General features: G+C 44.7%; 1 protein-coding gene across 6 annotated transcripts in view; it reads right to left on the bottom strand.

The window, feature by feature from the left end:
• The window catches only part of CUX1 (cut like homeobox 1), a 231469-nt gene that overhangs the window by 171867 nt on the left and 34566 nt on the right, over positions 1 to 25036 (bottom strand). For all 6 annotated transcript variants that reach the window (XM_065731733.1, XM_065731728.1, XM_065731729.1 and 3 more), the window contains exon 2: positions 17962 to 18072. In XM_065731733.1, coding sequence (XP_065587805.1) covers positions 17962 to 18072 — 111 coding nt within the window. The remainder of the gene's footprint in view (positions 1 to 17961; positions 18073 to 25036) is intronic.

Here is a 25036-nt window from a genome sequence, read left to right as displayed (position 1 = left end):
CAAGTGCTGACACAGCTCTGATCAATCCTAAATATGTTCGCTCTGAAAGTAATGCCTCCTATTTATTTCCATGGAAACTGCAACAGAAACAAAGAGCACAATAACTCTGAGGGAGCAAATTCTCAGCTACAAAACACCGTTTTCCAGCTGAAATGCACCACCCACTGCTGCACTGTGTGCACACCCACTGTTTGATCTCCATCAACGTTCAACAAGAGTCACTGAACATCAGTGGGTGCCATTTTTCCTGCATGGAGGGGTTCAGTGACGTGTCCTTTGCTCCACGTGCTCTCCCACGTCAGACACTGTTCTGTCAGGCTGCCCCTCTGCTACCATCCATCCCGAGGCAATGAAGGATAAGAGATTGGTGGAAAGGTTCAAGCTCTACTGTCACACCACCACCATCTGTCTCTGATGTTGTGGGCCAACGTCATAAAATAGGAGGCATTACTTCTGGAGCAGCCCTCAGTCTTTGCTAAATGCAAATAACTGCAAATAACATGGTTTTGTTTTGTTTTTTTTTCCTTTCCTTTTTTCTTGTTTTTAGATCCGCATTAAATGGTATTAAACACATGCTGTATAATTCTGGACTTACTATATTTGTATTGTATCGCTGCAATTACCTGATGAGAATTTTGTGAGACGGTTTGTAATTCTCTTTACAGCCGTAATTTAATGGAGTCAAAATAACAGAACAAGGAACAGAAAATAGAAGAACAGTGTAAAAAAGGCAATTCTGCTACGGGAAGTTGGGACTTGCCACTTCAAATTAGCAGAAACCATGAAGTGGGCATTACTGACAACGTGAATATAGTAATTGGGGTTGATTTCCTGGCACTCTGCCGAACCCTCTGACGAGCGCCTGCGAGTTAATTCAGCTCTCCTCGCAGAGCGGGGACACTCAGCAGTGACGTGGGGACACCGAACACACAGCCCTCCACTGAGCAGCCGTGGGGCACTGGGCGAGGGAGGCAGACCGTGGCTGCTCGGCCCATGAAGGGACACCCACCTGGAAAGTCAGCCCGACAGTGCACTGGGATGTCACAAATAAATAAGCTGCGAGGCTGCGACAGGGAAGCAAGGAAGAACCCGTTCCACCAAAGGGTCATCGCTTCATCCATTACAACAAGACACCTGCATCCAACACTCAGCAACATTCTTATCGTAACCTTTGCCTTTAACTAGAGAAGTTTAATTAATTTGGCAGCACTACATAACTCTTTTCTGAGCGATAACTAGCTGCCCTCTTGGGTTCCTTCTGTAATCATTTCCTTTGATTAACTTTACTGTATTTACTCAAATGAACACATGTATTTCATACATGTTACAACAAATTAGAAGAATTAAAAAGCAGCCTGCCAACTTCAGAACTGAGCAAGTGGAACTAGTGAATTAAAGCAGACAGCATTATTAGCTGATTATTACATGGAGAGCATTCAGAAGAAAGAACATGCCCTTTCCCTTTTCATTTTGTATTACTAGTGATTACACGATATATCTTAAATTATAATTTGAGGTAAAACTATGATTAAAAATAATTTAAATATTGCACAACAAGTTAATTGCTCTGGAATGTCTTCATCTTTGTTGCTGCTGTCTGATGGCAGGAGGTGTGTGCAGGGTCCTGGCTCCCCACGTCTCGCCCCACGCCCCACGGCGGCCATCGGGGCCTGTGGGCTGCGTGCCCTGCTGGCCCCATGGCACTGCAGTGAGGCAGGGATGTGTGGCAACCCTTCCTTCCCACAGAACTTTATAGTTTTAAAAAGGGAAAATAGAAACGAGGGAAAAATTGTCTCTCCCTCCGTGCCGGCCCAGCGTCCACATAAGCAGAGCAGGTGAGCTCCTGGGGTGGGCAGCCCCAATAAGACTTCAGCACCCCATCTTTCCGTGAGAAGCTCGGTTAGATCAGCTGGCCCAGACAGCTCTTTTGTGAGAACCATTCCCAAACACCTCCACTTGGGGAATACTGCACTTCCAGCTTTGAGGCCAATAACAGGCTTACACATGATAAAACGAAGCTAACCCAGATTAAGGCAGTTGGTGAAATTTAGGAGTCCTGTTTGGACCTGCTTGCTTTAGTCAATGAGAAAAGCAAGAACTTCAGGCAACTTCAGGCAACTTTCTGTAGTCGGGGTCAAATTAGGGGAAAGGAGAAGCTGCAGTGTTGTCTAATTTTTTCAGGGCAACCACAAGGAATCAGTCTCCCCAGATGAAGGGGAGGACAGTGACTACGCCCTTGCTGAAAGCCTAAAAACCATTTCAGCACAAGAACGCCACTTATTTTGTTAAATTTGGATTGGGGATTTTAATCTGCAAGATCCAAGTCTTGAGATATGTGTTGCAGGAGTCTGTGCCCAAAATCCCACAGAAGGATTACTGAGCAGTTTGCCCATCTTTATATGACTTGCTTTCCAGCACAGGCACTGAGGGACACGGTCTGTGGGCATGGTGGTGATGGGCTGACAGTTGGACTGGAGGATCTTCGAGGTCTGTTCCAACCTGAATGATTCTATGATGCAAAACCCATCCACAAGCCCTGAAGTATGAATATGTGACCTGCTTAAACCTCCCCAGAGGTTTTGCTCTTCCAGTTATCCCTGTGCTCTGCATTTCTACTTTGCTACTTTATGTGGATTTAAGAGAACCAATGAGAGTAAGTGCAAGCCTCAGTGCTGGAGTATATAAACTAACCTCTTGCACAAATCAGCCACCAGAATTATTCAGGCTACCAACGTGACAAAAACAACACTAAAACTTTAATGGTCTCTATGGAAAGAAAACACCACTATCCATTTTACCAAAAAAAAAGTTAAAAAATAAAAATAAAAATGCTCAGAGCAGTTAAATCTCCGGTGAGAATGAAGAGATAAAGCCATAAGAGGCTCCTGAGGTTGTTAATCTGATCAGTTGTAGTCCTGATACCCAAAGATACGGGCTGCGGGGAGAGGGGGCAAGGTGAAAGAAGGGCACACAGGTGTGGGTGGGAGGAGCAGCAGATCCGTGTCCACGTGGCCTCGCTCGTGACACCCACGAGAGAAGGCACTGTCCTGTCCTGTCCTGAGAGCTGTGGACAATTACACCTCCCTGTACATGGAAGCTTGGCTCTCACGTATGTCACTGTTTATAGAAGCATTGAATCATTAAGGTTGGAAAAGACCTCTTAAGATCATCCACATCTACCCCAACCACATTCAGCACCACTGCTGGGTCAGTGCCATACCATGCTCCAATCTGTGCCAGGTTAAGGAAAGTGTTTCTACACCCACTATTCTTGTGAATGTTGTGTAAATTAAGTTACCCAGGGTAACTAATAAAGTAAGCCCTATTCCAGTTGCTGATAAAATTAAGTACACAATTTATGGTTTTGAATATCAAAGATGACCGTGGACCAATGAACGTAACAAACTTCCAGAGGTCAGCAAATAAAGGAAGTCTGAGGGAACTGGGATGGTCCAGTCAGGAGAACAGGAGCTCAGGAGAGACCTCATCACTCTCTACAATGACGAGGTGGGGATTGGCCTCTGCTCCAAGGCAGCAGCGACAGGACGAGTGGTGATGGCCTCAAGTTGTATCAGTGGAGGTTCAGGTCAGATATTAGGAGAAATTTTATCTCCAAAATAATAAAGCTGCAGCGACACAGCTGCCTGGGCAGGTGGTGGAACCCCATCCGTGGAGGTGTTCAAGAAAGGTGGAGATGTGGCACTGAGGGATGTGGTCAGTGGTCAGTGCTGGGGGAGGTGGATGGTTGGACTGGGTGACCTCAGAGGTCTTTCCAACCTTAACGATTCTGCAATTCTAAATAGGAGCCTTAAAGACTAATTTTCCAAAGCAAAAACCAAACAAGCAAACGTCACCTTCAGAACACTATAAATGATCAACCTCTAGAAATTTCCTTTGATTTTGTGTAGAAAGCAATCTCTGACTTTTAGTGCTCTCATTAACTTAGCACAAACTACCTCCTAATTAGCTCATGTGCGAGAAATACAACAGAAAAGCGCAGCTGAATGTTTCCAAGCACAAAGATTTACTGATGACAAGGATGCAGATCCCTGCCAATCCGTTCTAACTGGGACGTGTGCAAAGCATTTTATCAATATTAAAGCAATACATACTGCTATAGCAGCTTCACTCCGCCTTACTGTCACGCTGTATATGAAAATGTGGCACCTACCCAGACCTTCAGCAGAACACATAATGCTCGACAGAGCAATTCAGAAAAACCACATTATTCATACTGATTTAAAAACAAAAAATAATTCAAGTTCATACAGTGCAACAATACAAGGAGGTATATATGAGAAAGGTACAGGTTCCCACTAAGTGTATTTTAAGGGAAAGACCTAGAACTTTGACCTCCACTGTCTTTTCTTATGGGCCAAGAAACAGTGCTATGCTGCACCTTATTTAATCCCTTTCTTTCGATTCTCATCTCCCCTTCTGCTCTAATATGCTAAAGAAATATTTAGAAGCACTCTAGTGCACGTCTACCACCTCTGTACAAGCAGGATGTGCGTGCTCTGATTAAAACCACTGCTGTACTTGGGAATCTGGGAAACTATTTCAAATATTTTTAGAGTATTGATAAGTGAATAATCTTTGATTTAAAGAATTGCCATTAAGGAGTGATTGTTTTCCTTTCTGGGCATTAGCTGGTACCAGCCTAGGGACTCCACCCAGCAGCTTTGGGAGTTGTCTTTTCTGACTCAGTCACCCTGCCTTGGAAAGCCTCCAGCTAAAGATCCCAACCTGCAAGACCCTGCTTTTAAAAAGATAAATGTGATTTTTAGCCTCTAATAATCCTTTTTTCTATCCACCTACTGACATTATGGTTAATATTTCCTTTTTTTTTAATCTAATCAGAGTCCCTACATTCCCAGAAACAGCTCTTCCTCATAGATTTACATACCTTTCTCTTACTTTGACTCCAGAATGTTAAGCTTATAAGCTGAATGCACTGAAGAACAAACACCAGTGTTCTTCTCACTTGACTTTTTATCTCGCTAATATCACCCCGCTGCCAGCAGCACTTCTGATTCTGCACCACTGCATAAACCCATATGACAAACAGAGGATTTGCTCCTAAATATGAAGAAAGGAGGAAAGGGGAGAGAAGCAGTTACATTTACCTACCTTTCAGGACCTATCCTGCTTCAGCCGCGTTTAGAAGCCAATCTTTTAGCTTTTAGAAACTGACAGCACAAGAGCACATGTGCAAGCTTTACTAATAGACACTTCAATGTCAGTGTGTCTAAGGGTTTTAGATAATTGAGTTAATGCCTCGGACATTTCAAGCTCAAAGTATTTGTTTATTAGTTATCCTTTCATTGCCTTCTACGGTCAACAAATGTTCCATGTTCTGGGTTTTAATTAATTCCAACATCAAATTCCGATTCCTGGCACAAAGTTACAAAGATCGGACTGAAAACTATCAGAGCATGGGACACACCGTGTTCTACAACACACACCTTTCCATCACACTGTGTTGCTGGAATGCTCGCTGCCCGTAAGGAAAAGTTTGTACACTGGTGAAATCAAATTGTTAAGTTTCAATAACAACTTCACTCCTCAACAGCACACATTTGGCAGTCAGGTTTTATATAACATCATTTACACCTGATTGTGTTTCACTCCCAATATTTTAAATCTTGCAAGGTAAAACACAACTACTTATGAAAGGGGCATGCAACTAATGCCAAACTTTCAATTATAGACCTCTGCATCTGGCAGCAGCAGGTTGGGACTTGTGAGCCATGTTCTCCTCCTTCAAATCACTGTGCTTGCTAAAGGAGGAAACAAATCTAGAGATGTTATTAGCACTTAAGTACCTGCTTATCCTTAAAAGCTGCAAATGATGTCATATCTAAGCACTTAGCATTTGCTTGTATTGACAAGGAAAAAAAACGCTTTTCCACCCTCTTTTATAGAACCGAAACCAAAATAAAACAGCCAGGAGAACAGCTGTTACTGGGAACTACCAAATCCGTGGGTACTAACACTATAACTTATAGTTTTCCACATGTGTACAGTGTATGGGGTCATAATTTTAGGCATGAAGTAGTGGTGCGTTGAACTGTTCGTTAAGAAGTCAGCCTGGTTTGGAAATGTTAAGTGCAGAACTCAGCCAGTGATGCCTCTGGAGCCCCAAACTGGATTTCCTCTCTTCAATGTACTCTGAATCACAGAATGGTTTGGGTTGGAAGGGACTCAAGCACGAAGATACTGTACCCACCACTTCACCATAAGCTATGCTCAGAAAGCTGAGTGAGAATTTAGTATGTGACCACCACCATAATAACGACTTTCAGCAAAGTTATCAGAGCTGTTTGTTACTCCGTGCGAAGGCAGACAGACTCTTTTTAAAGTCAGAAAACGAATGTAAGATCAGGTCAACAAAAGATAACGCAGCGTTCATGCCCACCGAAAGCTTTTGTTTCTGAACAGCACTCCAACAACATGCACTTTGCCAACTCATCTATCTCTCCAAAATGTTTCGGATACTTCAAAAGCTCACCGGCAAAAATGTGTTGTGTCTCTCTCCTATCAAAAAAACCAACCAAACCAGAACTCACAGATTACTTTCCTCAGGAAAGAATCTAGAAGGTTAGGGTCGCTGGGGGCATTTTAGAGCAAACTGTCACCTGTGGAAGAGCTGCAAGAAGTATCCTCCACAGAAGGCAGCGGCAGCAGAGCCTGCAGGGCAGTGGCTGAGCACCCCTGTACATGTCCCTGGTCGTTGTGGGGGAACGGGAACAGATGACCTTTCAGGGTCTCTTCCAACTCAAAGGATTCTGTGAGTCTAGACTTACACAACTCTCAATGCTCCTTTTGCTGCTGACGAAGAACAAAACTGTAGCACCAGCAAACCACAGCGTTAAGTCTAAAGATGCTCTTTTATTGGGGAAGGATATTACGACGCAGTAGAGCTTGCCTTTATGTGCCACCATGAGGTGGGGAAGAAGCCCTCAAAGCATTACGCTAATCTCCTGAGCAGAGGGAATTGCTATTAAAAATGCTGTTTAGACAGATGGGCATCTGTGGAAGCCTGCTACACAGCCTCATCAAACTCATTAAAACTATCTTTAAGTCCTGGGCTTGGGAGCATAATCCCTTTAAGAAACCTGCAGACTAGGCTGCGAGAATAAAGGTACGGTGGGAATAGAGCTGAAAAATGCATGAGCCCCATGCAGCCGCAGCCAGCACAGGAACAGGATACCCCGTGCAGCCCCCACCTCCTCAGGTATCCCCATCACTGTACTGTGGCCAACTGGCTCCTCTGATGCCAATAAGAAATGAAGAGTTGAACAGGCTGCGTGATGTGGGAATCGCACAGGGGGTCCTTGGCCGAGGACAGGGCTGCCTGAGGTGTCCTCCTGGGGCAGCCCCAGCACGGGGACGTGTGCTGTGCTGTGTCCTCAGCAGCCCTGTGCCCTGCTGGACATGGCCCAAGAGCTATAGGAACAGCCACAGTGCTGACTGCTGCCTCTGAAACTCATTTGTTCGGCAAGCAGAGCTGCACCACTCCTTGGACGTGCCACCAAGAGGCCCAAGAGGGAGATTCCCAGCACGGTGACTAGACAAAACACAGAGACATGGAATTAGACGGTTCCCTGTGGGGTCAAAACAGAAAAACTGATTCTGATGAAGCTGCATTAACAGATAGAAGCAGGATCTCAATAATTTACAGCCAGAGATGGGACAAGTGTCCATTAGCATTAGCGTCTATGGATGCTCACTTTCTTTTGTTCCACATATTGAAGGCCTCTGAGACAGGCTGGCCCTACCTTTCCCTCTTGCTGGCTCTCCACACCCCTTTCCCCTAGGCATAAGAGGAATGTTCCTCATCAGCATCCCATGTCCCCAAATGGGAGGTAAGGAAGAAGGAGGAAGAAGGCAGCACAACTCAAGAGAAAGTAAACCATCTCTAATGGTACCCAGAATCCTAGATGCAGGGTGATTTTAAGGAGTTAGGAGGTCACACATGATCCAGACTGCAGGAATACATCAGAGCTGTATGCTCTTCAGCAGCTGTACGTGTGGGAACAAAGGAGCCTGATTTACTTATTCTTTTAATAGCTGTCTTCCAGTATCAGCAGTCTTGTGAACCTGAAGCCAAACAAAAATGAAACATTAAGTACTACCACAAGAAGATAATAAACTAAATCAATCATTACAGAAAACTGGGTCTCATGATATTAATGGTGTCTAAACCTCTGCAAATGTGTTCATGCCCTTTCTTCCTTCTGAAGGCAACAAAGAGTGATGAAGTTGTTTGTGCTTCTTCCACTACTGAGCAGTGCACGTCTCACTTCAGGACCTCACCCATAAATGATGTCCTCAAGCACTGGGACTTGTCTGGCAAACATCTATCCTGTATAACTATCCCCAGCTTCTGAGGGTTCAAAGATCCCACTGCAGTGCATTTATTGACAGGTAACCAGAACGACATGAGTAAGAGTACTCAGGTCTAAGTCTGGATGTTTTAAAACCAGTATGACTTTTTTATTCAAGGTACCTGCACCTCTGGTCTCAGTGAAAAAGCCAAGGCAGCACCGAGCAACCTTCCTCGCCGTGTCCAGGGATGGTCTGGGCACAGCATCCCTGCACCGCGCCAGAGGTAACAGGACGATCCCATTGGGATGAACTGGGACTATCAGCAGCTTTGCCTTTCCCCAGGGCTTCCCAGGGAGAGCACAGGAAGCTGCCAGCCACTCCTGCAGCTGAGTAGCACCAACCACCCAAGAGGTGGTTGCATGATTTTGTATATACAAAGCTTGTAAAGCACTTTAGGAAGCTGCAGGATGAAAAGGACTATATAAACGCAAGATATTATTATTATTAAACCAGTGATCTGACAAGAAGAGACAGCTTTTCAAATCCGTACAACAGCTTGAGCTGAAGAGATCAGGGAGTCTAATTTGAAAAAATAATAATTTGAAATGAATCTGAGGATTAGAAGTGGCAGCTCTTTTGTGGATTCTCCATGGCAGGTAAATTTAGTAGGCTACTTTAATTTTGCATTTTAACTCCTGGCAATGTCCTGTGCATTGAATCTGACAGAGAGACAGAGTGTTTGAAGCTGTCGTGGCTACGTTTTAGTCTCCCAGTTTTACAATCAGTGTTTGAATCTGCTGCTACAACTCTGGGTACGGAGATCAGAGGCTTATCAAAGAGGCATCCATTTCAAAGACAAGCAGCAGCTTTGACTTCATTCCTTCAGTGCTTAAAATTCCTGAAAAAGCAGATGAGAACACCACAAAACAGGTCGGAAAGAAATTTCTCTCTTGGCTGTAAACCTATTTTAGTATTAATTTTTTAAGGATCTATTTTGGTCTCATGTAAAATGTGTGTGTTTAGCAGAGCTAATCCTCTCAACAGGTGAGCTTAATATATTCCTCTTCCTGTAACTGCAAGTATATTTTAAACTGGCTTACTGCTTTCTCAAGCACTAATTGAACAACCACTTCAACCAGTTACCTGATTTTTTTGGACTAAAAATGTCTTCCTAACAAAGCATCACTTCATTTCTTTTATTGTTGCCCTTATTTTCACTGCATGGATGAACCAGGCACACCGCAGGCACAAGCTGTGCTGCCTGCAATAAGCACTAGGTTTAAAGGCACACTGCTCTCCAGCACTGCTGCAGCATGCTGATGGCCACGTCCAACCTCTGGCTTACAGCTGAACCTCAGCACTCCGAGGGCTCACAGCATCCAGACCTCAGCAGCACCGTAACCTACCCTAGGGAAACTGCTGGGAGTTGGATTCCATCATCTCCAGAGCTCCTTCCAAGCCTTGTGATGCCATGACCAGACTTAAGGTCTTCATGGCTACAAGTTGCATCAGGGGAAGTTCAGGCTGGGTATTACAGCAGTTTAATTTCCAAAAGAGAGGTGGTACAGTTGCACAGCCACTCAGGGGGAGGGGCATCACCATCCCTGGAGGTGTTCACGAATGGCAGAGATGTGGCACTGAGGGACATGGGCAGTGCGCTGGGGTTGGACCTGGGGATTCGAGAGTCCTTCCCAATCTTAATGGTCCTACGATCACTTCTGACACACAGGACTGAGGAGTCCCAGTGCACTGAAGCACTCAGTTTGGAACTATATGATCTTTAAGGTCCATTCCAACCCAACCCAACACTCTCTTGGCATCACTCAGCAAACCCAGCCCGACGCCAGCAGAGCACGCATCTGCTGCAGCTTCCGAGAACTTTCTCTTGGAAAGTCAATGTATGTTCAGGAGATAAAGAACCACCTCTACGCTTAAAAAAAAGGCAGAAATATCACCATAAATAAGCATTAGTGCCTCACAAATTGTGAAACCACATTTTTATGGTTTTAAACAGAGACAAGGTGGAATCGTGAATGGTAGCAATGTATTTCAGATGAAAGCTTTCAAGCAGATGAGAAATAGTAACAGGAGTTGGAACCTGAGTAACTACAGTTGCATTAAATTATTCCATCTGCAAGTCCATTAAAATTTTTTAATGGTTTTGTATGGCTTTTATATTTATTGGGTGGGTTTACTCCTGTGTGAGTCATACATATTTATTGCCAGGGTCCAGATAATGGTTATTAATAAAACTCCTTTTATTTGCATACTGTCTTGAAGCTGGTCTAAATATTTACAGCTTGACTGTAAAATAAAAGAATCCTCAAAAATTCTCAATATCACTGCTTCACTTTTTGTACCTTTCCCTCTTTTTTCATTTCTTCCTCCAAAAATGGGAAAATAAAAGAAAAAAAAAAGAAAGAAAGAACAGCCTGGTAAACGCATTTCTTTCTTCAAAAGCCTAAAAGACACCAATTCTTTCAAAGGTTTAAAGCACAAATTTTTGTTGAGGAAGTAAGAGATCCAAAACTGAAGGCGAGCTGTTTTTTATAATTAAGAAAACACATATATTACTGCGTGTAATTATGAACAGTAACAAAAGCTCAGTTTTAAAGCAGGTCCACTGAATCTCTGGAATTGTGCCTGCCAACTAAAACACCTACTATGAATTTAGTAATGGGTTATGCAAACATAAATTACAAGGCCAGACATTTTAAAAGGAAAAAAAGTTGATTTATTGTCACATTGGAGACACAGCGGGATAGGAGCACAATTTCATTTTTCCATATATTCATCAACACTGCAGATGTGTTAATGCAAAAAGAATTCTAAAATAAAAATGACTCTGCACTGCTCTAATTCTCGTATGTCATTTAATTTACTTAAAAATGGTTACCAGGAAGCCTGTTTTTTTTTTTTTAAATAAGGAAAAAAAACAACAAGCAAAACATGCTAGAAGTATGTGGACGCAGGTGGGTTTTAAGAGCATTCTACCAATATTTCTCATCCTAAACATTTGCCTGAAGATTTCATCCAAAACCTGCCCCTGCAAACGAGCAGTTCTGCAGACAGTTTGTTGTCTTCTGGCCTGTTTGTTTTCCAAAGAGAAACGCTCACAACTCTGTAATGCACTCACTTTGTCTGCGTGCATTCTCCCTCAGCACATTAATCGTTTCTGCTCTTGTTTCAAGTAGATCCAACTTTTCACTTATCCACTGTCAGAGCAATGAGAACAATCCCTCGTAACTGGCAACTGTTATTAAAAGTTATTCACGACAACGTAATAATTTTAATGAGAACAACATGTGCCTTTAATTACACCTGAAGGACTTTGAGGTGGTCCAGTGGATGAACTGGAGGAGATTTACAGAACATTTGCTCACAGAGATAAAAGGAAAAGTACTGATTGAAGGCATTTAATTATTTCTTCTGGTAAGTACACGCAGGAAGGAAGAGCAGGCATCCTTGGAAGCTGAGTGTGGAAAATAAGCACACCTACTGTTTAAAGGCTCTGAGTGAATTTAGGATGTGAACTTCAGACCTGCGTTGGGAGTACTCAGCCTTATCGTTGTGGGATCTGCATCTACCTGCCTGGCTGCACACTTACCTTTATAAATAGCACAGCACAGAACGCAGGAGCGGCAGCTAGCTGTTGCTCACACTTCTTTGTAAACTACTGAAATATAAAAAATACCCCTCATTCCTTTCTTCTGCAATGCAAAATACAGCACTGCTGGCATCATTGAGACCCAGTGCCCAAAAAATGCTTAAACTGAATAAATCAGAGTCACCGAGAGCCAGCGGCCTCGGGGTAATTAATTACTCGAACCACACTAACACATTCCACTCAATCAGATGTGCCTCCTCCTTGAATATTTTTGGAACTCTTGAATAAAGCAATCACCCGTGTGTTTTCAGCTTTATAAAAAGACTCTTGAGGTAAATGCCTTGAAAAGTCATATTACAATTTATTTATTTATTTTCTAAAGAAGATGGAGATAAAGGAGGCGGCAGTAACGCATCCTACGGCGCCAGAAGAACGCCTCCACTGAAATGCTGCGCCCGGAGACAGCGAGCGCGCGGCCGCTGCTTCTGCAGGTGAGGGGAATCACCTCCTCGTTCCTGCCTGTCACAGAACAATATTCTTCAGTCAAATATGTACTGAACTCGGTAAGAGGGGCCTGCAGGATAAGGTTAGAGCTGACTGAACCTCCCTGAGCTCTCCAGACTCAGTTTTACCTTATATTTTAGGACTGTATCACACTATGTTTCTGTAATTAGTTCTGTAATGGTCAAATACCTCATTCAGCTTCTGAAATAACGAGCCCATGCAGTACTAATTCCCATAAATGCCATTTACCTCCAAACAGAACCTCTTCAGAAAATGGTAGTGCTCCACAAAAACACTGACAGGGAAAACCCAGCACCCAAACATCATTATCCCAAGGGATATGTTCTAGACCTGGAAGGTAAGCCCTACTTCTCCGCTCTTACTGCCTTGTTTCTTTACAGAAGGAAATGGCACTGTAACATCAGTAAGCAAAGCATTTTAACACTCTGCAAAGGTTTTAAGTATGTGAGGAATTAATTGTATAACAGAATTGAAAGAGCATCGTTAATGACCATTTGAGTCACACACAACAGAAAAAAAACAACTCTTTGAACAAACTGCTTACCTCCAAATTCATTTCTTCCCAACAACAATCTCATGGGGAGAGTGAAGAAGAGGAGAACTTACGTACCCGTATTAATTTCTTCCTGTGCTAATTTTCAAGTAATAAGAACGGAAAGTGCAACCTGGGCTGGGAGCTGCTTGGGCAGGGGGCTGGACTCGATGATCACCAGAGGTCCCTTCCAACCCCTACAATTCTGTGACTGTGGGAAAGACATTTACAGGTGGTTCTCGCCGTCCCCTCCACGCACTGAGGCATCCAGTTTCACACTGCACTGAGCTGAGCTCTGGAGCTGAGCTCTCTGTGGCACAGGACTGGGCCCTGCTCCAAACCCGGACACCCAAGGGCTCCCGCCTCTGCCTGGGGAAGGGGAGAAGAGATGTCCCTCTGCTGCGCACTCCCAGGTGCAGAGGAAAAGCAAATCAAAGCTGTCTGTAATGGAAGAAAGAAGAGCAGAAGAACCCAGCTCTAGATGGCAGCAAATCAATATCCACCCCTGCACGCAGCCCCGTGCACCACGTCTGCTCCGACGGGCTGTGAGTTCCTGGGAGCTCTGCTCAGCACTGGATCCTTCTCACTGTGCTGCACACAGACCCCAGCTGCCTGCGCAGAGCTGCCAGGATCATAAATCATAAATCACATTTGGAGGGGTCTGGATCACACACAGGATGGGTCGGGCAGTGAGGGAAGCCCAGGGTGCTTGTTTTCTGGCACCTTCCAATATTCCATTTCCCAGGGGATTTTAAAGCTCTTTGCTTTGAGAACACCCTTCTGCTGTCTGAGCTTACAGGTTCCCCTGTGTCCTTCCCTAACTGCTGATCCAATCTTTAATCTGCTTTGCAAAACACAGCTGTCAATTTGAGTATTTGAAGGTAATCTTGGCTTTCCAAATCTCACGGACAGAGCACATTTGCAGCCCAGGAACAACACTGAAGGGCAACAGCAGCGACAAACCCACGGCTCAGCATCACCCCAGGAAAACACAGAGCAACCAAAGCCATGAGCTGTGGGGGGTCCTGCGGCCCTGGGATGTGGGCTCCCCATTTTAGCATCCCTGCTGCAGGTGAGATTGGCAACAGTCAGCACAGCTCAGCAATTTGCTGGTTTAGATGACTACATCAGAAACAGTGAACTGTCTTCTGTTAGAATCAGATTTAAAAAGTGTTTGTTCAGGTGTCAGCACTCACGTAAGCAGCAGTGTCAGCTAACCCCACAACCCCCCCCGTACAGTTGTGTGCACATCAGTGCCCATCCTCACCCAGCCTTCCAAGATTCCTGACTACTGCTGCCCAGGTCTAAAACTGGGCAGGAATCCACTTCATGACATAGCCACATCAACAGCCAGACCTCATTAGGCACTGCGAGCTGCAGACACACCTAAGCACAGTGTAACTTGCTATACAAATAACTTGCTATGCAAAGAAGAAATAACATGTGCTGCATGCATCCTTCTCCTTGCTGAAATACAACTTGCTTTGGAAATCAAACTCAAAACATGCAGCTACATAATGACTGTGGATTGGCAACTAGTAGTTAATAATACACTAGAAAACTTGATAATGTTTATAAGTCTTCTGGATTAAAGCTTATTTTCTTCTCCAGACATTTGGAAATAGAAGGACACAGAAAAGAACACAGAGTTATGGATTAAACAGCTTTAAATATCACTGTCTTCCTTCCCCACAAGCATTTAACAACTTGCTTATTTACTTACTTTGGTATTTTTCACTATTGCTGTTGACAAGATTAAAAGTATGCGCTGCTCTACGTATTAGATGAGCATTCAAAAGATTACAACAGGAGAAAGGTAAGCAAGAGGTGGCTGCTCGACCAGGCATCTGGGTAGAAACCAAGGCAAAAATCAGCACTTCAAACTATCTTCACTTTGCTCCAGAAACTATTAATCCATGCCACCACAATGATTTAAGACCATTCAAATCTCAAGCTGTCCCTCTGACACTCGTGCCTTCACACTAAATCAGCATATGAGGTGAAATAGACCAAGAATCTCACAGTACACAAGAAGTATTATGGTTGCTCACAACAGCTCTGGAATTATCACTGCATGAAAGCAATGTGATGCAGGGAGGTGGTTCAAGGGACTGATCTGGGATTGTCTTCCAAGTGACAGTCACGTAACACTGGTGATTCAAGAAATCTGATGGAACAAACGGAGACAGAACATACCCCAAAGCATCTGTGGTAAGAGGGTCTGGCACGGGCTCTCCAAGGATGCGATGGGTAACAATTATTTCTGAAATTACAAACTCCTCCTTCGTGTAATAACCACCTCTCCATCTTCTATCCACAGGGCTCCCAACCATGAAATGCTTCCTCCTAGATTTACATCCCAGTGTGCCAACTCAGAAACAGTATTTTAATACCTGGCAATTGCAAGCCCTGCAGTCGTTCCTATAAGCATGAAAATATTATTACATTTCTTTTGCAATTTGATAATTTGCAGAAAAGGCAGAAATAATCCCAACAGATCTGTCATGTCTTTTCAAGTCCTCTAAAACAGCAGCATAAATATCCTCGACTTCATTAGTAGTTTTTAAAGTCCTCTTCTGCTACACAGGAAACTGCTTAGGGCAGATACTGTGGAAAGACTATAGGACACCTCAGACAGGAATAGATAGGAAACTGAAGGCAAAGGAAATTTGTTTCCTGATTTATGGTGAGAACAGCCACGGCTGAGGGCAAGAGATGCTGCAACACACCAAAGCACTGCTGCACCAGCAGGGATGCATCCAGAATGAGCAATGAGAATGGGAAGCGGGGCTCTGAAGCAGGTTATTACACTCAGCGATTCCATCCACATTCTTTATAGGAAGAAAGGTGTTACTTCATATTGGAAATTTTAATTAAGCTGTATACTGACTTATTTATTCAAAGAACAGCTCTGCAAGCAAGCAATTTTCCTACTAGAGTTCTCTTTTTGTTATTAAAAAGAGTATGCTTGAAGATTCAGTAACATGAATGGGTCACCTGGGAAATGCCAGTGGCTTTGCTGTGTTTTTCCTGCCCACCTCAGGGAAGGTGTTACCATATGGCATAGGTATTTTGATGAAGCTGAAGTTTTGGAAAAAAATCAGGCCAAGGTGTTCTAATCTTGCCTTCTGTCATCCTCCTGCCCTCCAAAATGGTCTAAGCTTTGAGTATTATTCAGTACTATTCCTTATGGGGAGGGCAGAAAACAGCTGAAGATGAACACAGCAGAGTTTTTGAGGGGAAGAATGCTGGTGAAGTCTTCCAGCAAAGACAGCAGAGCACTGACTCACTCACTCTGGTGGAACTGCCCACATGTACCATGGTCACCATGCATGGGACAGGGTGGCCCTGCCAGACCCCACTCAGCTGAGCAACACCTGCACACCCCTCTGTTACAGATGCTCAGTTCAGAGTCATTTTTATTAGTTTTTCATCCCATTTTCATTTTTTAGCTCTGTCAAATAAGAGAAGTGATGCTGCTGGGAAGTGAGGCTGCAGAAAGAACACTGCAGCAGTATCAAAAGTCCACACAGGTTTATAAGGAAATGTGGCTCCCAAGGAGTCGAGATGCAGAACTGAGCACAGACCCCAATCCCCACAGACATCAGGGATGTTCAGAGCCACTGTTTTGAATCTTGCTTGTGAATGAATAAAACCTCCATTCCCTTCCAAAACATTATATGGAAGGCTTTTGTAAAGGCACTTTTAAAGCTTTACTGTCAAATGATTTAGCAGTGGAAGGCGTTCACCCTGTCTTGTTAATAGAACAGAACTAATTGCAAATCATTTCCCTCTCTATCTCCCTCAGTGACTAAAAAGTGCAGCATTTTCCACAGCTCCCATCGAGTGACCATGGTCCTCTCACAATGCTCCTGTAAGTGCAGTGCTGGATTTTTTCCCTGCCAGTAACCTGCTCTGTAAAAACAAAATTGGCCTCAAGAAATCACCCTGAGACAAATCTGTGAGCGTGCTATCAGCCAGGAGCCAGCAGCTGCAGCCCCAGCCTGCAATTCTCCTCGTAGGAGAAAAAGGAAGGAAGCAGGAAACTCAAGTAAGTTTTGGAGAATGAACTTAAGCTTCTAGCAAACAACTCCAAAATATGGCCCACACACCAGTTTATTTTCTGGATTTTGTACAATTTCCTATACCTACGTATCCTTTTACTTCCCTCCATCCCCATAGGCTGTTCTCTGCAAGGGGAATAAATGGACTCCTGACTGGTACCTGGAAGGAATCAGTACTTCTGTACTGATCTGCAGGGCCTCTGCACTATGCAGCCCTGCCAGCCCCACTTCTGGATGAACAAATTGCTGGCAATCTTCAGGAGAAAAGAAGCAAACAAAACAAAACAAAAATACCCCATGCACCGCTGTGCATTCATTACAGAAAATAAAACGAGTCTGCATCTATCTCACATACAACCACACGTGTGTGCACAGACTCACACTGCACACGCTGTCACAGTCACAGGAGTGTCTGAAAGCCATCCACTCCCTCCAAGCAGCACTCAGCACCCCAAGGTTGGCCCAGCAGTGGTCCCAACAGCTCTGCACAGTGCCTGGAGCATGACGCACGGCTGCGGTGCAGAGCTGTGCCCAGAGCTCAGCACTGACCTTGTTGCATTGCCAGTGAAATCAACAGCTGAACTTCGTTTGATTTTCGGTGGAAAAATGAGCATCTTTGAAGTCATGCCCTTGATGCAGATTTATTTAGGCAGCAAAATGTCACTCGCTACACCCAAGCGCTAAGAGAGTTCGGTTTAACTGATATTTATTTTACTTGCAGTTCTTCAGGTTTTGGACTATTACAAAACTCAGAGCGAGCTGACTGAAGGCTAATGCTCGGACTTGCTCTGAGAAGCCAGCTCGTATTTCAGTACTCACAGCACAAAAGCAGTCTGAGCTGAGAACACTGTGGAAACCAAACGTTAAGAAGACAGCCCTACACACGCCTTAGCTCCCCTTACCTCTGGAGTGTTCTTCTTGAACTCCCGACTCTGCTCAATGAGTTTTTTCCTAGACTGCTCGCTTTCATCTTGCCGGTTGGCCAATATTGTTGCTGTGGCATCGAGTTCTCTCTGTCAGGAAAAAGAGTAAAAAAAAAGGGACTACAGTTAGAGTTCCTTTTATCTCAGAAATCAGAATAGCATCATGTCTGTGTACATCACATAGTCTGGGATATTGAGGTGGCTGGGCTACAGGGCAGTGCAGAACAAAGCATCAGGCTTCCAGAAAACGGGCTCCCAAATTATGTCCAGCAAAGATCTACAACCTTTTCAATTCTATCCTGCAACCAAAATATCACTAATTTTCCTCAAATGCATTCATGCTCCTACCACAGTATTACACACGACGGCAGCAGTGGTGTGCACTACACACCTCCTTATTCCCCAAACCCACTGAAGATCACACACCTTCAGCACACTAACATCAGGTTTATTTCTCCTTGCCTGCAGATGTTGGATTTTCCCTTCGTTGAGCTTTTTGGTGAAAAAAGTGTGGACTACGTCAACCGTTGGCCAGTCCTACACTGCAGCCTGTGGTCACACCTCAGTCACTCTCAACGCCAAGTGACAGTGTCACTCCATCCTACACTGCCATCACAGGGCTCTTCCTTCCACTTAAGTCCTTCCTTATTTACATGCAAAATATCCTTTTTGTGCCATTGAAATCTGTTCCCTAAAATTATTAGTAGATATCCGTCCACTCCTCCCAGCCTCCTCCCCATATGTATATGTCAGCAACCTGATGGAGCTGTGGGTGTCCCTATTCATTGCAGGGGAGTTGGATCAGATGGTCTTTAAGGTCCCTTCCACCTCAACAACCCCATGACATACATACACACCGTACAAGTTCTCTCCCCACCAGTTTCTTTACTCAGGAATCTGCTTCCAGAATGTCACTGCACTGATCCGGACTGGACTGAACACATCACCTCTCAGTGCACAAACCAGCAGAACAGTCTTTCCTGCCTGCAATATTTCCACATAGCGCTAAAAAAAAAGGCTAAATCCTCCACTCAGCTATGGACTCCACTCCCAAATCACTCTGTGTAAAGGACTGCAGTAAAAATAAAGCAGATGTTGTTAATTTTAGACTGTTGGTTACTTTCTGTGGGGGCTGAATGCTGGCACCTTCAGCAATGGGATGGAGATGTGTTTCATGTGACCCTACAGCCTGACCTCTGGAGGGAAAAAGTCCTTCCTGCAGTTTCCAGCTCAGAAGAATCAACGTTTTTCCCCTGTCTTTTTTTTTTTTTCTTCTATGTATATATATATATGGACCACAGTTATCTTAATCCTTGGAAATAAGCTAAATATGACAAATGGATTTGAAGCTAGGCAGCACGCTGGAGCCAGTGACCTAAATATTGTCACTGTAAGACTTTAAAAACACCATATTTCTGACTTTGAGAGAAAAAAAATAGGGCAATATGTCCACCAGATCTTGGTTTGGAATTCTGTAACATATGTGAAATCTATTGCAGAAAAGTGGGAAATACTTAACAGTTGGATAAACCACATTTGAAATTCATCCCAGCTAAGTTTATGCAAGAAAAAAGAGCAACAGAAACCAATGTGGTTAAGCAGTACTATAAAGAGCAATATAACGGCTAAGCAGAAGGCTTTTAAAAAATATAAACAATCTGGTACGGCCAGCAACTTGGAAAACTATATTTAAAAAGGAAGCACACATTTAAAGCAAAGCAAAGCAAACACTGATCGTGAAGTACGAGGGAATTTCAGCAGACCAAAGAATCCAACACTCGCTGTACAACACAGAGGGCCAGCGAGGAGCTCTACAAAAGGAAACGCGGGGTTTTGAGACCTACACTTCCAGGTTTGGAGATGAGAACAGTGTGAATAAGTAGCCCTGGATGTAAGACCTGGTATCACAGAATCACAGCATCATCAAACGGTCTGGGTTAAAAAGGACCTCAAAGATCAATGAGTTTCAACACCCTGCTGTGGGCAGGGTTGCCAACCACTAGAGCAGGCTGCCCAGAGCCACATCCAGCCTTGCCTTGAATGCCTCCAGGGATAGGGCAGCCACAGCCTCTCTAAGCAACTTGTTCCAAGGCATCATCACCAAGCTCCGTCATGGTTAACAAACCCCAAATCAAGATTACTTGAAAAATATTCTTGTTTTTAATCCCTTACTTGATCTCAGCCACGTACTCCATAAGTCCCATTTTTTCAGTGTAAATAACAGAGGACTGCAACCCACAAGCATCACTGGACATTTCCCATACTTTGTGAGGATCTTATGAGACACCCCAGTTACTGTACAAATTCAACACGACCCATGCACGCACATGAGTATGAAAAGGTAAACAGCATTAACTCTATGAGCACTATGGAGCACTCAAAGGCAAATAAATTCCCTTTCCCCAGCCTTGCAGCCACCGAGTGCGAGGAGATGCAACAGCACAGAGACAGGAGTGCACTGCACAGTCCTCTGAAGCAAAACAAAAATAGCGGACTGTGTCTGCGTGCCATTCTCTACCTCTTTGATATCAGTGTCCAATGAACTTCCTAGCCAAGAACTGTCACCTGCAGACAGCCCAGTGTGGAACACACGTTGCAGGATGCAGAACAAGCAGCACTATTTTCTTTCCCACTTCTTTCCCCTTGCCCCAAAGTACCATCAGTTTAGGGCACACAAGTGATGCTTTTTGAGCCACAGACAGCTGGGGAACTCACTCTCCTACTTGCACTCACTGCAACAAACTTATTGGGGGTGGGAGGCAGTGTGGAGAAGAGACAAGAAAGTCTTAGGGGCTAAGTGCAGGAGCCATTAAAAGCAACCCCCAAAAAACAGGCATTAAAGGATTTCCTTTCATGCTGCATATATAAAAAGAAATATAACATGAAGAGGTCAGTCTGTTATCTGCTGTAATAAGTGAGCTGGAAGGGAACGTGCCTGCCTTCAGGAGCAGCCATGGGGTACTCCACCACCCCCTGCACAGTCCTGCTCTGCTGCCATCACCCTGAGCACAGGACTGTGCAGGAGCACAGCACAGCGAGCAGGACACAGCTCACAGCCCACCTTTCCCCTCCTGTTCCTCATTCTGAATCAGCTCACTGTCCAGTCCCCAACGCATCGATCCCATCCCGAAGAGGAGGGAAAACACAGCTTGGAGGGGGGGGTTGGTGGAAACCCCCTTCCAGTCCCCACTCCCCACCTCTCTGACTGACAAGGTGGAGTTTGTGTCTCCACAGCAGTGTTTCCTTTTCACCCAAAGGAGCACCAAGTGTGTGCATGCTACAGGAGGGTTTCTCTGTGCTCTGTTGACCCCATTCCCACTCCCAGTCTCACCTCAGCACTGCCTGTCTGGGACCACACCACTATCCCAATCCCCCCAGGAAGATGCTCTAACAATCTGCCATAACAAATACTCTGTTCTGCTCAGGACCAGTGTTCCTGTACAGATTCAGAAGTTTTCTTTTTCCCTTCTCAGGATGGCAATGTGTTGGATCTATGACAGTTCTCAACACGACTTTCTGCAGTTTTTCATTTCCTATTGCAGGACAATTTCTCAGAGCAGTGATGACACCAAAGCAGAAGTGCCTGACCCAGCCCTGCATACCTTCAGCCTACTCGTCTTAGGGGGATATTACACTTCCCTAACAGATGTATTATGTAATCTTACCATCCGAAAAGCCCCGATGTTTTCACCTCTTCTGAAGTCTACACAGTGATCAGAAAAATACTTCAGAAATCATCACCTGCTTTGGGAGCTTGATATGCTTCTCTGCAAAAACCAATGCAGGAGCACTAGACAGAGCTGCAGATTACAGCTGACATTTGGAAATTCATGGTTTTTGTTAATCTCTGTCTCCGTTGCCCTCACCTGTAAAAAGCAAACCCCAGCTCCAGTGCAGCAGTGCTCAGAAAGGTAGAACACACTGCAAGAATGCAACAACAGGAGAGCTTTCTTTTCTGTAAGGTGAGTCCGTGCTCTGAAGCCCTTTCTAACAAAGCCAAAGGAAAGATCAGAGTTCAGTGAGAGCGCAGCACCTCGAGAGCCACTGCCCTCCCACCTTACAAACAAAAATAAAAAGCCATGAGCATCAAAATAAACCTGTTTCTTAAAGAAGCATTCTGTCACTTGGTGAAATGATGCAACTCCCTTTCACACGCGGAATTAGCTAGGAAGTTTCAATACACACGCTTTGTTTCCGCGTGCCCCAGTAACTTGACTCGCAGGCAGCTCTGAAACGAGCTTTAACTGGAACAAACTCTGCACTCTGTGCAGTACTTCTGGACAGCGAGCCAGCGTGTGTGGCCTCTGCAGAGGGAACAAAAACAGAGTGCCAATGTAGTGTATCGATAAGGTATTTTATAAGAGAGAGGGATGTAAGGAAGTTTGTTGTGGCTTTGCTCAGGCTGACACTGATCCCTACTGCAAAAGCAGGGAAAGCCTATCAGAAATCTTGCAGTGGGAGAAAGTTAGTGCTGGCTGCTCAAAGGGACCTGCTATCAGCACAGACCAGTTGTACCAATACCCACACCAGTAACAAAACCTGTTTCAGACTGGAGCAGTGCAGCACTGGGCCATCTTTCCACCTACACCTTTAACTCTGAACTTTCTTAACAAAGACAACAGTCCAGAGCTGCAAAGACCTCAGTGCCAAAGGTCTGTAGGATCTATTGAACAAGCTTTTCCTCCTGCTCAGGAATAACAAAACATTGGATATTCATTCCAAGAGGCAGTTCTCACCCTCTGGCATCGTTTATTCCCTTTCCACCCCACTCAGGTGCCCCAGGCTGCACCTGCACTCAGGGCAAGGCTCCCCAAAAATAGGTCTCAGTAGCAGCACCATCACACTGCGCCTACAAAGAGGCCTTGGTGGGCACTGCCATTACACTGCTCCCACTAACAATGCTCAGACATCACCACCATCGTGCTGCTCCCAGTCACAGGTTCACTCACAGTGCTCCAGCCCTGCTATGAAGCTCCTTGCCTCCTCCTCACGTGTTTCAGTCATCCTTATTTCCCTTCCCACCTACTCTCGCCCATCGCTACCACCCAGCAGCAAGCATGCCCTTAATGCTCCAGGCAATGCCACCCAGATACGGTATCACTGAGACCCCAAAGCCTTGTTCTCTCCATGTCTCCCCACCTGCTCCTCCCCACGCTCTCTGGAAAGGCTCTCACACAGATGCTCTCCTGCCTGCACTGTAATGCTGTGAAACCACCACCTTCCATTACCTCACCTTGTCGTTTGGTTTCAAAACCTGGCAAAAGAAAACCTGTCAGCAAACCCACTCCATCAGTTACTTAACACCCGGCTAGGTCCTGTGTTTCAGTTCACTGCAGTCTCCAGGGACAGGAGTTTCCTGACCAGAAAGCACGGCCGTTTGCTGTGCAGTGAGCTCCCTTGCTTTGGAGGACGCAGCACGGCCCCGCTCCAGCTCCCATCCCGCTGGAAGTGTAAACTGCTTCTTCCAAAAGCTACAGTGAAAAAGGCCAAAAAGAAAAAGCAACGGACTGATTTAAAGGTGGCTGCAGTCAGACTTCCCAGAAGGTGCTTTGGGAGCAGTGTGCCCCGGTCGAGCAGCGCGTCAGCCCCAGCCCACAGCCCTGCACACACTGCTGCTGGCCTGCCAGGAGAGGGACTTCGTTAGCTTACTGCAGACGTATCAGCTAATTAAAAGAAAACAACAAAGTCTCAGCTTCAAACTGGTTATTTCATGCAAGTATGGGGTGCTGGGGAACCAAATAATATCATCTTCTGCCAAATAAATTCCCAGAAACCAAAGAAAACCCACTTTGCCCAGACACAGCAATAACACATATCTGCACAATCTTCTGTTTTGGGAGCTGATCTTGAGCTGAGAAAGACAGTGCAAGCTCCTGTGCTCATCCTCACCACACTACAGAGCACCCCCCCTTAATAATAAATAAATAATTAAACTCCTCTAATTATAAACTACTTAATGCACTCCTCTCATTCGTTTCACCTTACTAATGCAGCACCACCATCCAGGTGAAGGGATCTGCACTGCCATCTTGTAGCAGAATGAATTCACAACTTCGGTCCACATCTCACCTCCACCTACCATCACGTCCACGCGTTACCCTCGCTAACTCTTCTGACCACAGATGAAAGCAGAACGTGGAATTAAGAGTGGCTCCAACAATGAAACATTCACTCCTGTATCTAAGCTCTGCTACATCATTTAAAGTATTTGGTTACTCCTCCTTCCAGCCTAAGCTTTGCTAGCAAATGAAGCATGACCGTGCTTTAAGCAAGACACACAGTGTAACACGCATCGGGATTTGTAACCTGCTCCAAAGGCTGCCACTAATAAATCAATAATGCACATACACACACAGTCTGGTTTCACTGCAAGTTCTGGGTACTTATTTAAAAGAAATAAAGTGTTTTTTTGTGTGTGTGTGTGTTTGTTTTATTCTAACTGAAAACAAATTCATCACTCAGATTTTGATCAGCTTCACCCAAATCCTCACTACACTGTAATTTAGAACAAGGAGTCACAGTTGTTTTTCCTTCAATGACATTTTATTCCTGGAAGATTTTTAACATGGTTAACCATTGGAGACAGACCAACCGCCTGCCCCAAACCCATCCTCCAGCTGCTCCACCACCCTTCAGTCTCCAAATGCAATCACCAATCTCAGAGCTACTTAAGCTTAATGTAAAATATGGACAGTAACCACTGGACATAAAATATTTACCACCAAAACAATAAGCACATACCGAAGAAGAGACCTAAAAATACTTTTTAACCCACATTCCAACCAAGTGATTCCTTGAGGAGCAGGAATTACTACAGCCTTGAGCTAACGGACCACCCCACTCCTTTCGGACACTGGACGCAGCAGAAGTGGCACAGTGGTGAATGAACACCATACCTTATGCACAACAGCACAGTTTGGAAAGATGGGGCAGGCTCAACTTGGAACCTCCTGTTATTAAAGACCTCAACAGCAGGAATGTGCACTAGGGGAAACCTACAGAATGCATCCAGAAAACACGGCCTGGCTACCCCTCCTGATGGGCTCTCCCTCAC

The sequence above is a fragment of the Cyrtonyx montezumae genome, unplaced genomic scaffold, assembly GCF_038088225.1.
Source record: "Cyrtonyx montezumae isolate F1298 unplaced genomic scaffold, pur_monq_1.0 scaffold_15, whole genome shotgun sequence".
NCBI lineage: Eukaryota > Metazoa > Chordata > Aves > Galliformes > Odontophoridae > Cyrtonyx > Cyrtonyx montezumae.
Note: the sequence above shows the minus strand (reverse complement) of the source record. Positions and strands in the feature narration are given on the sequence as shown.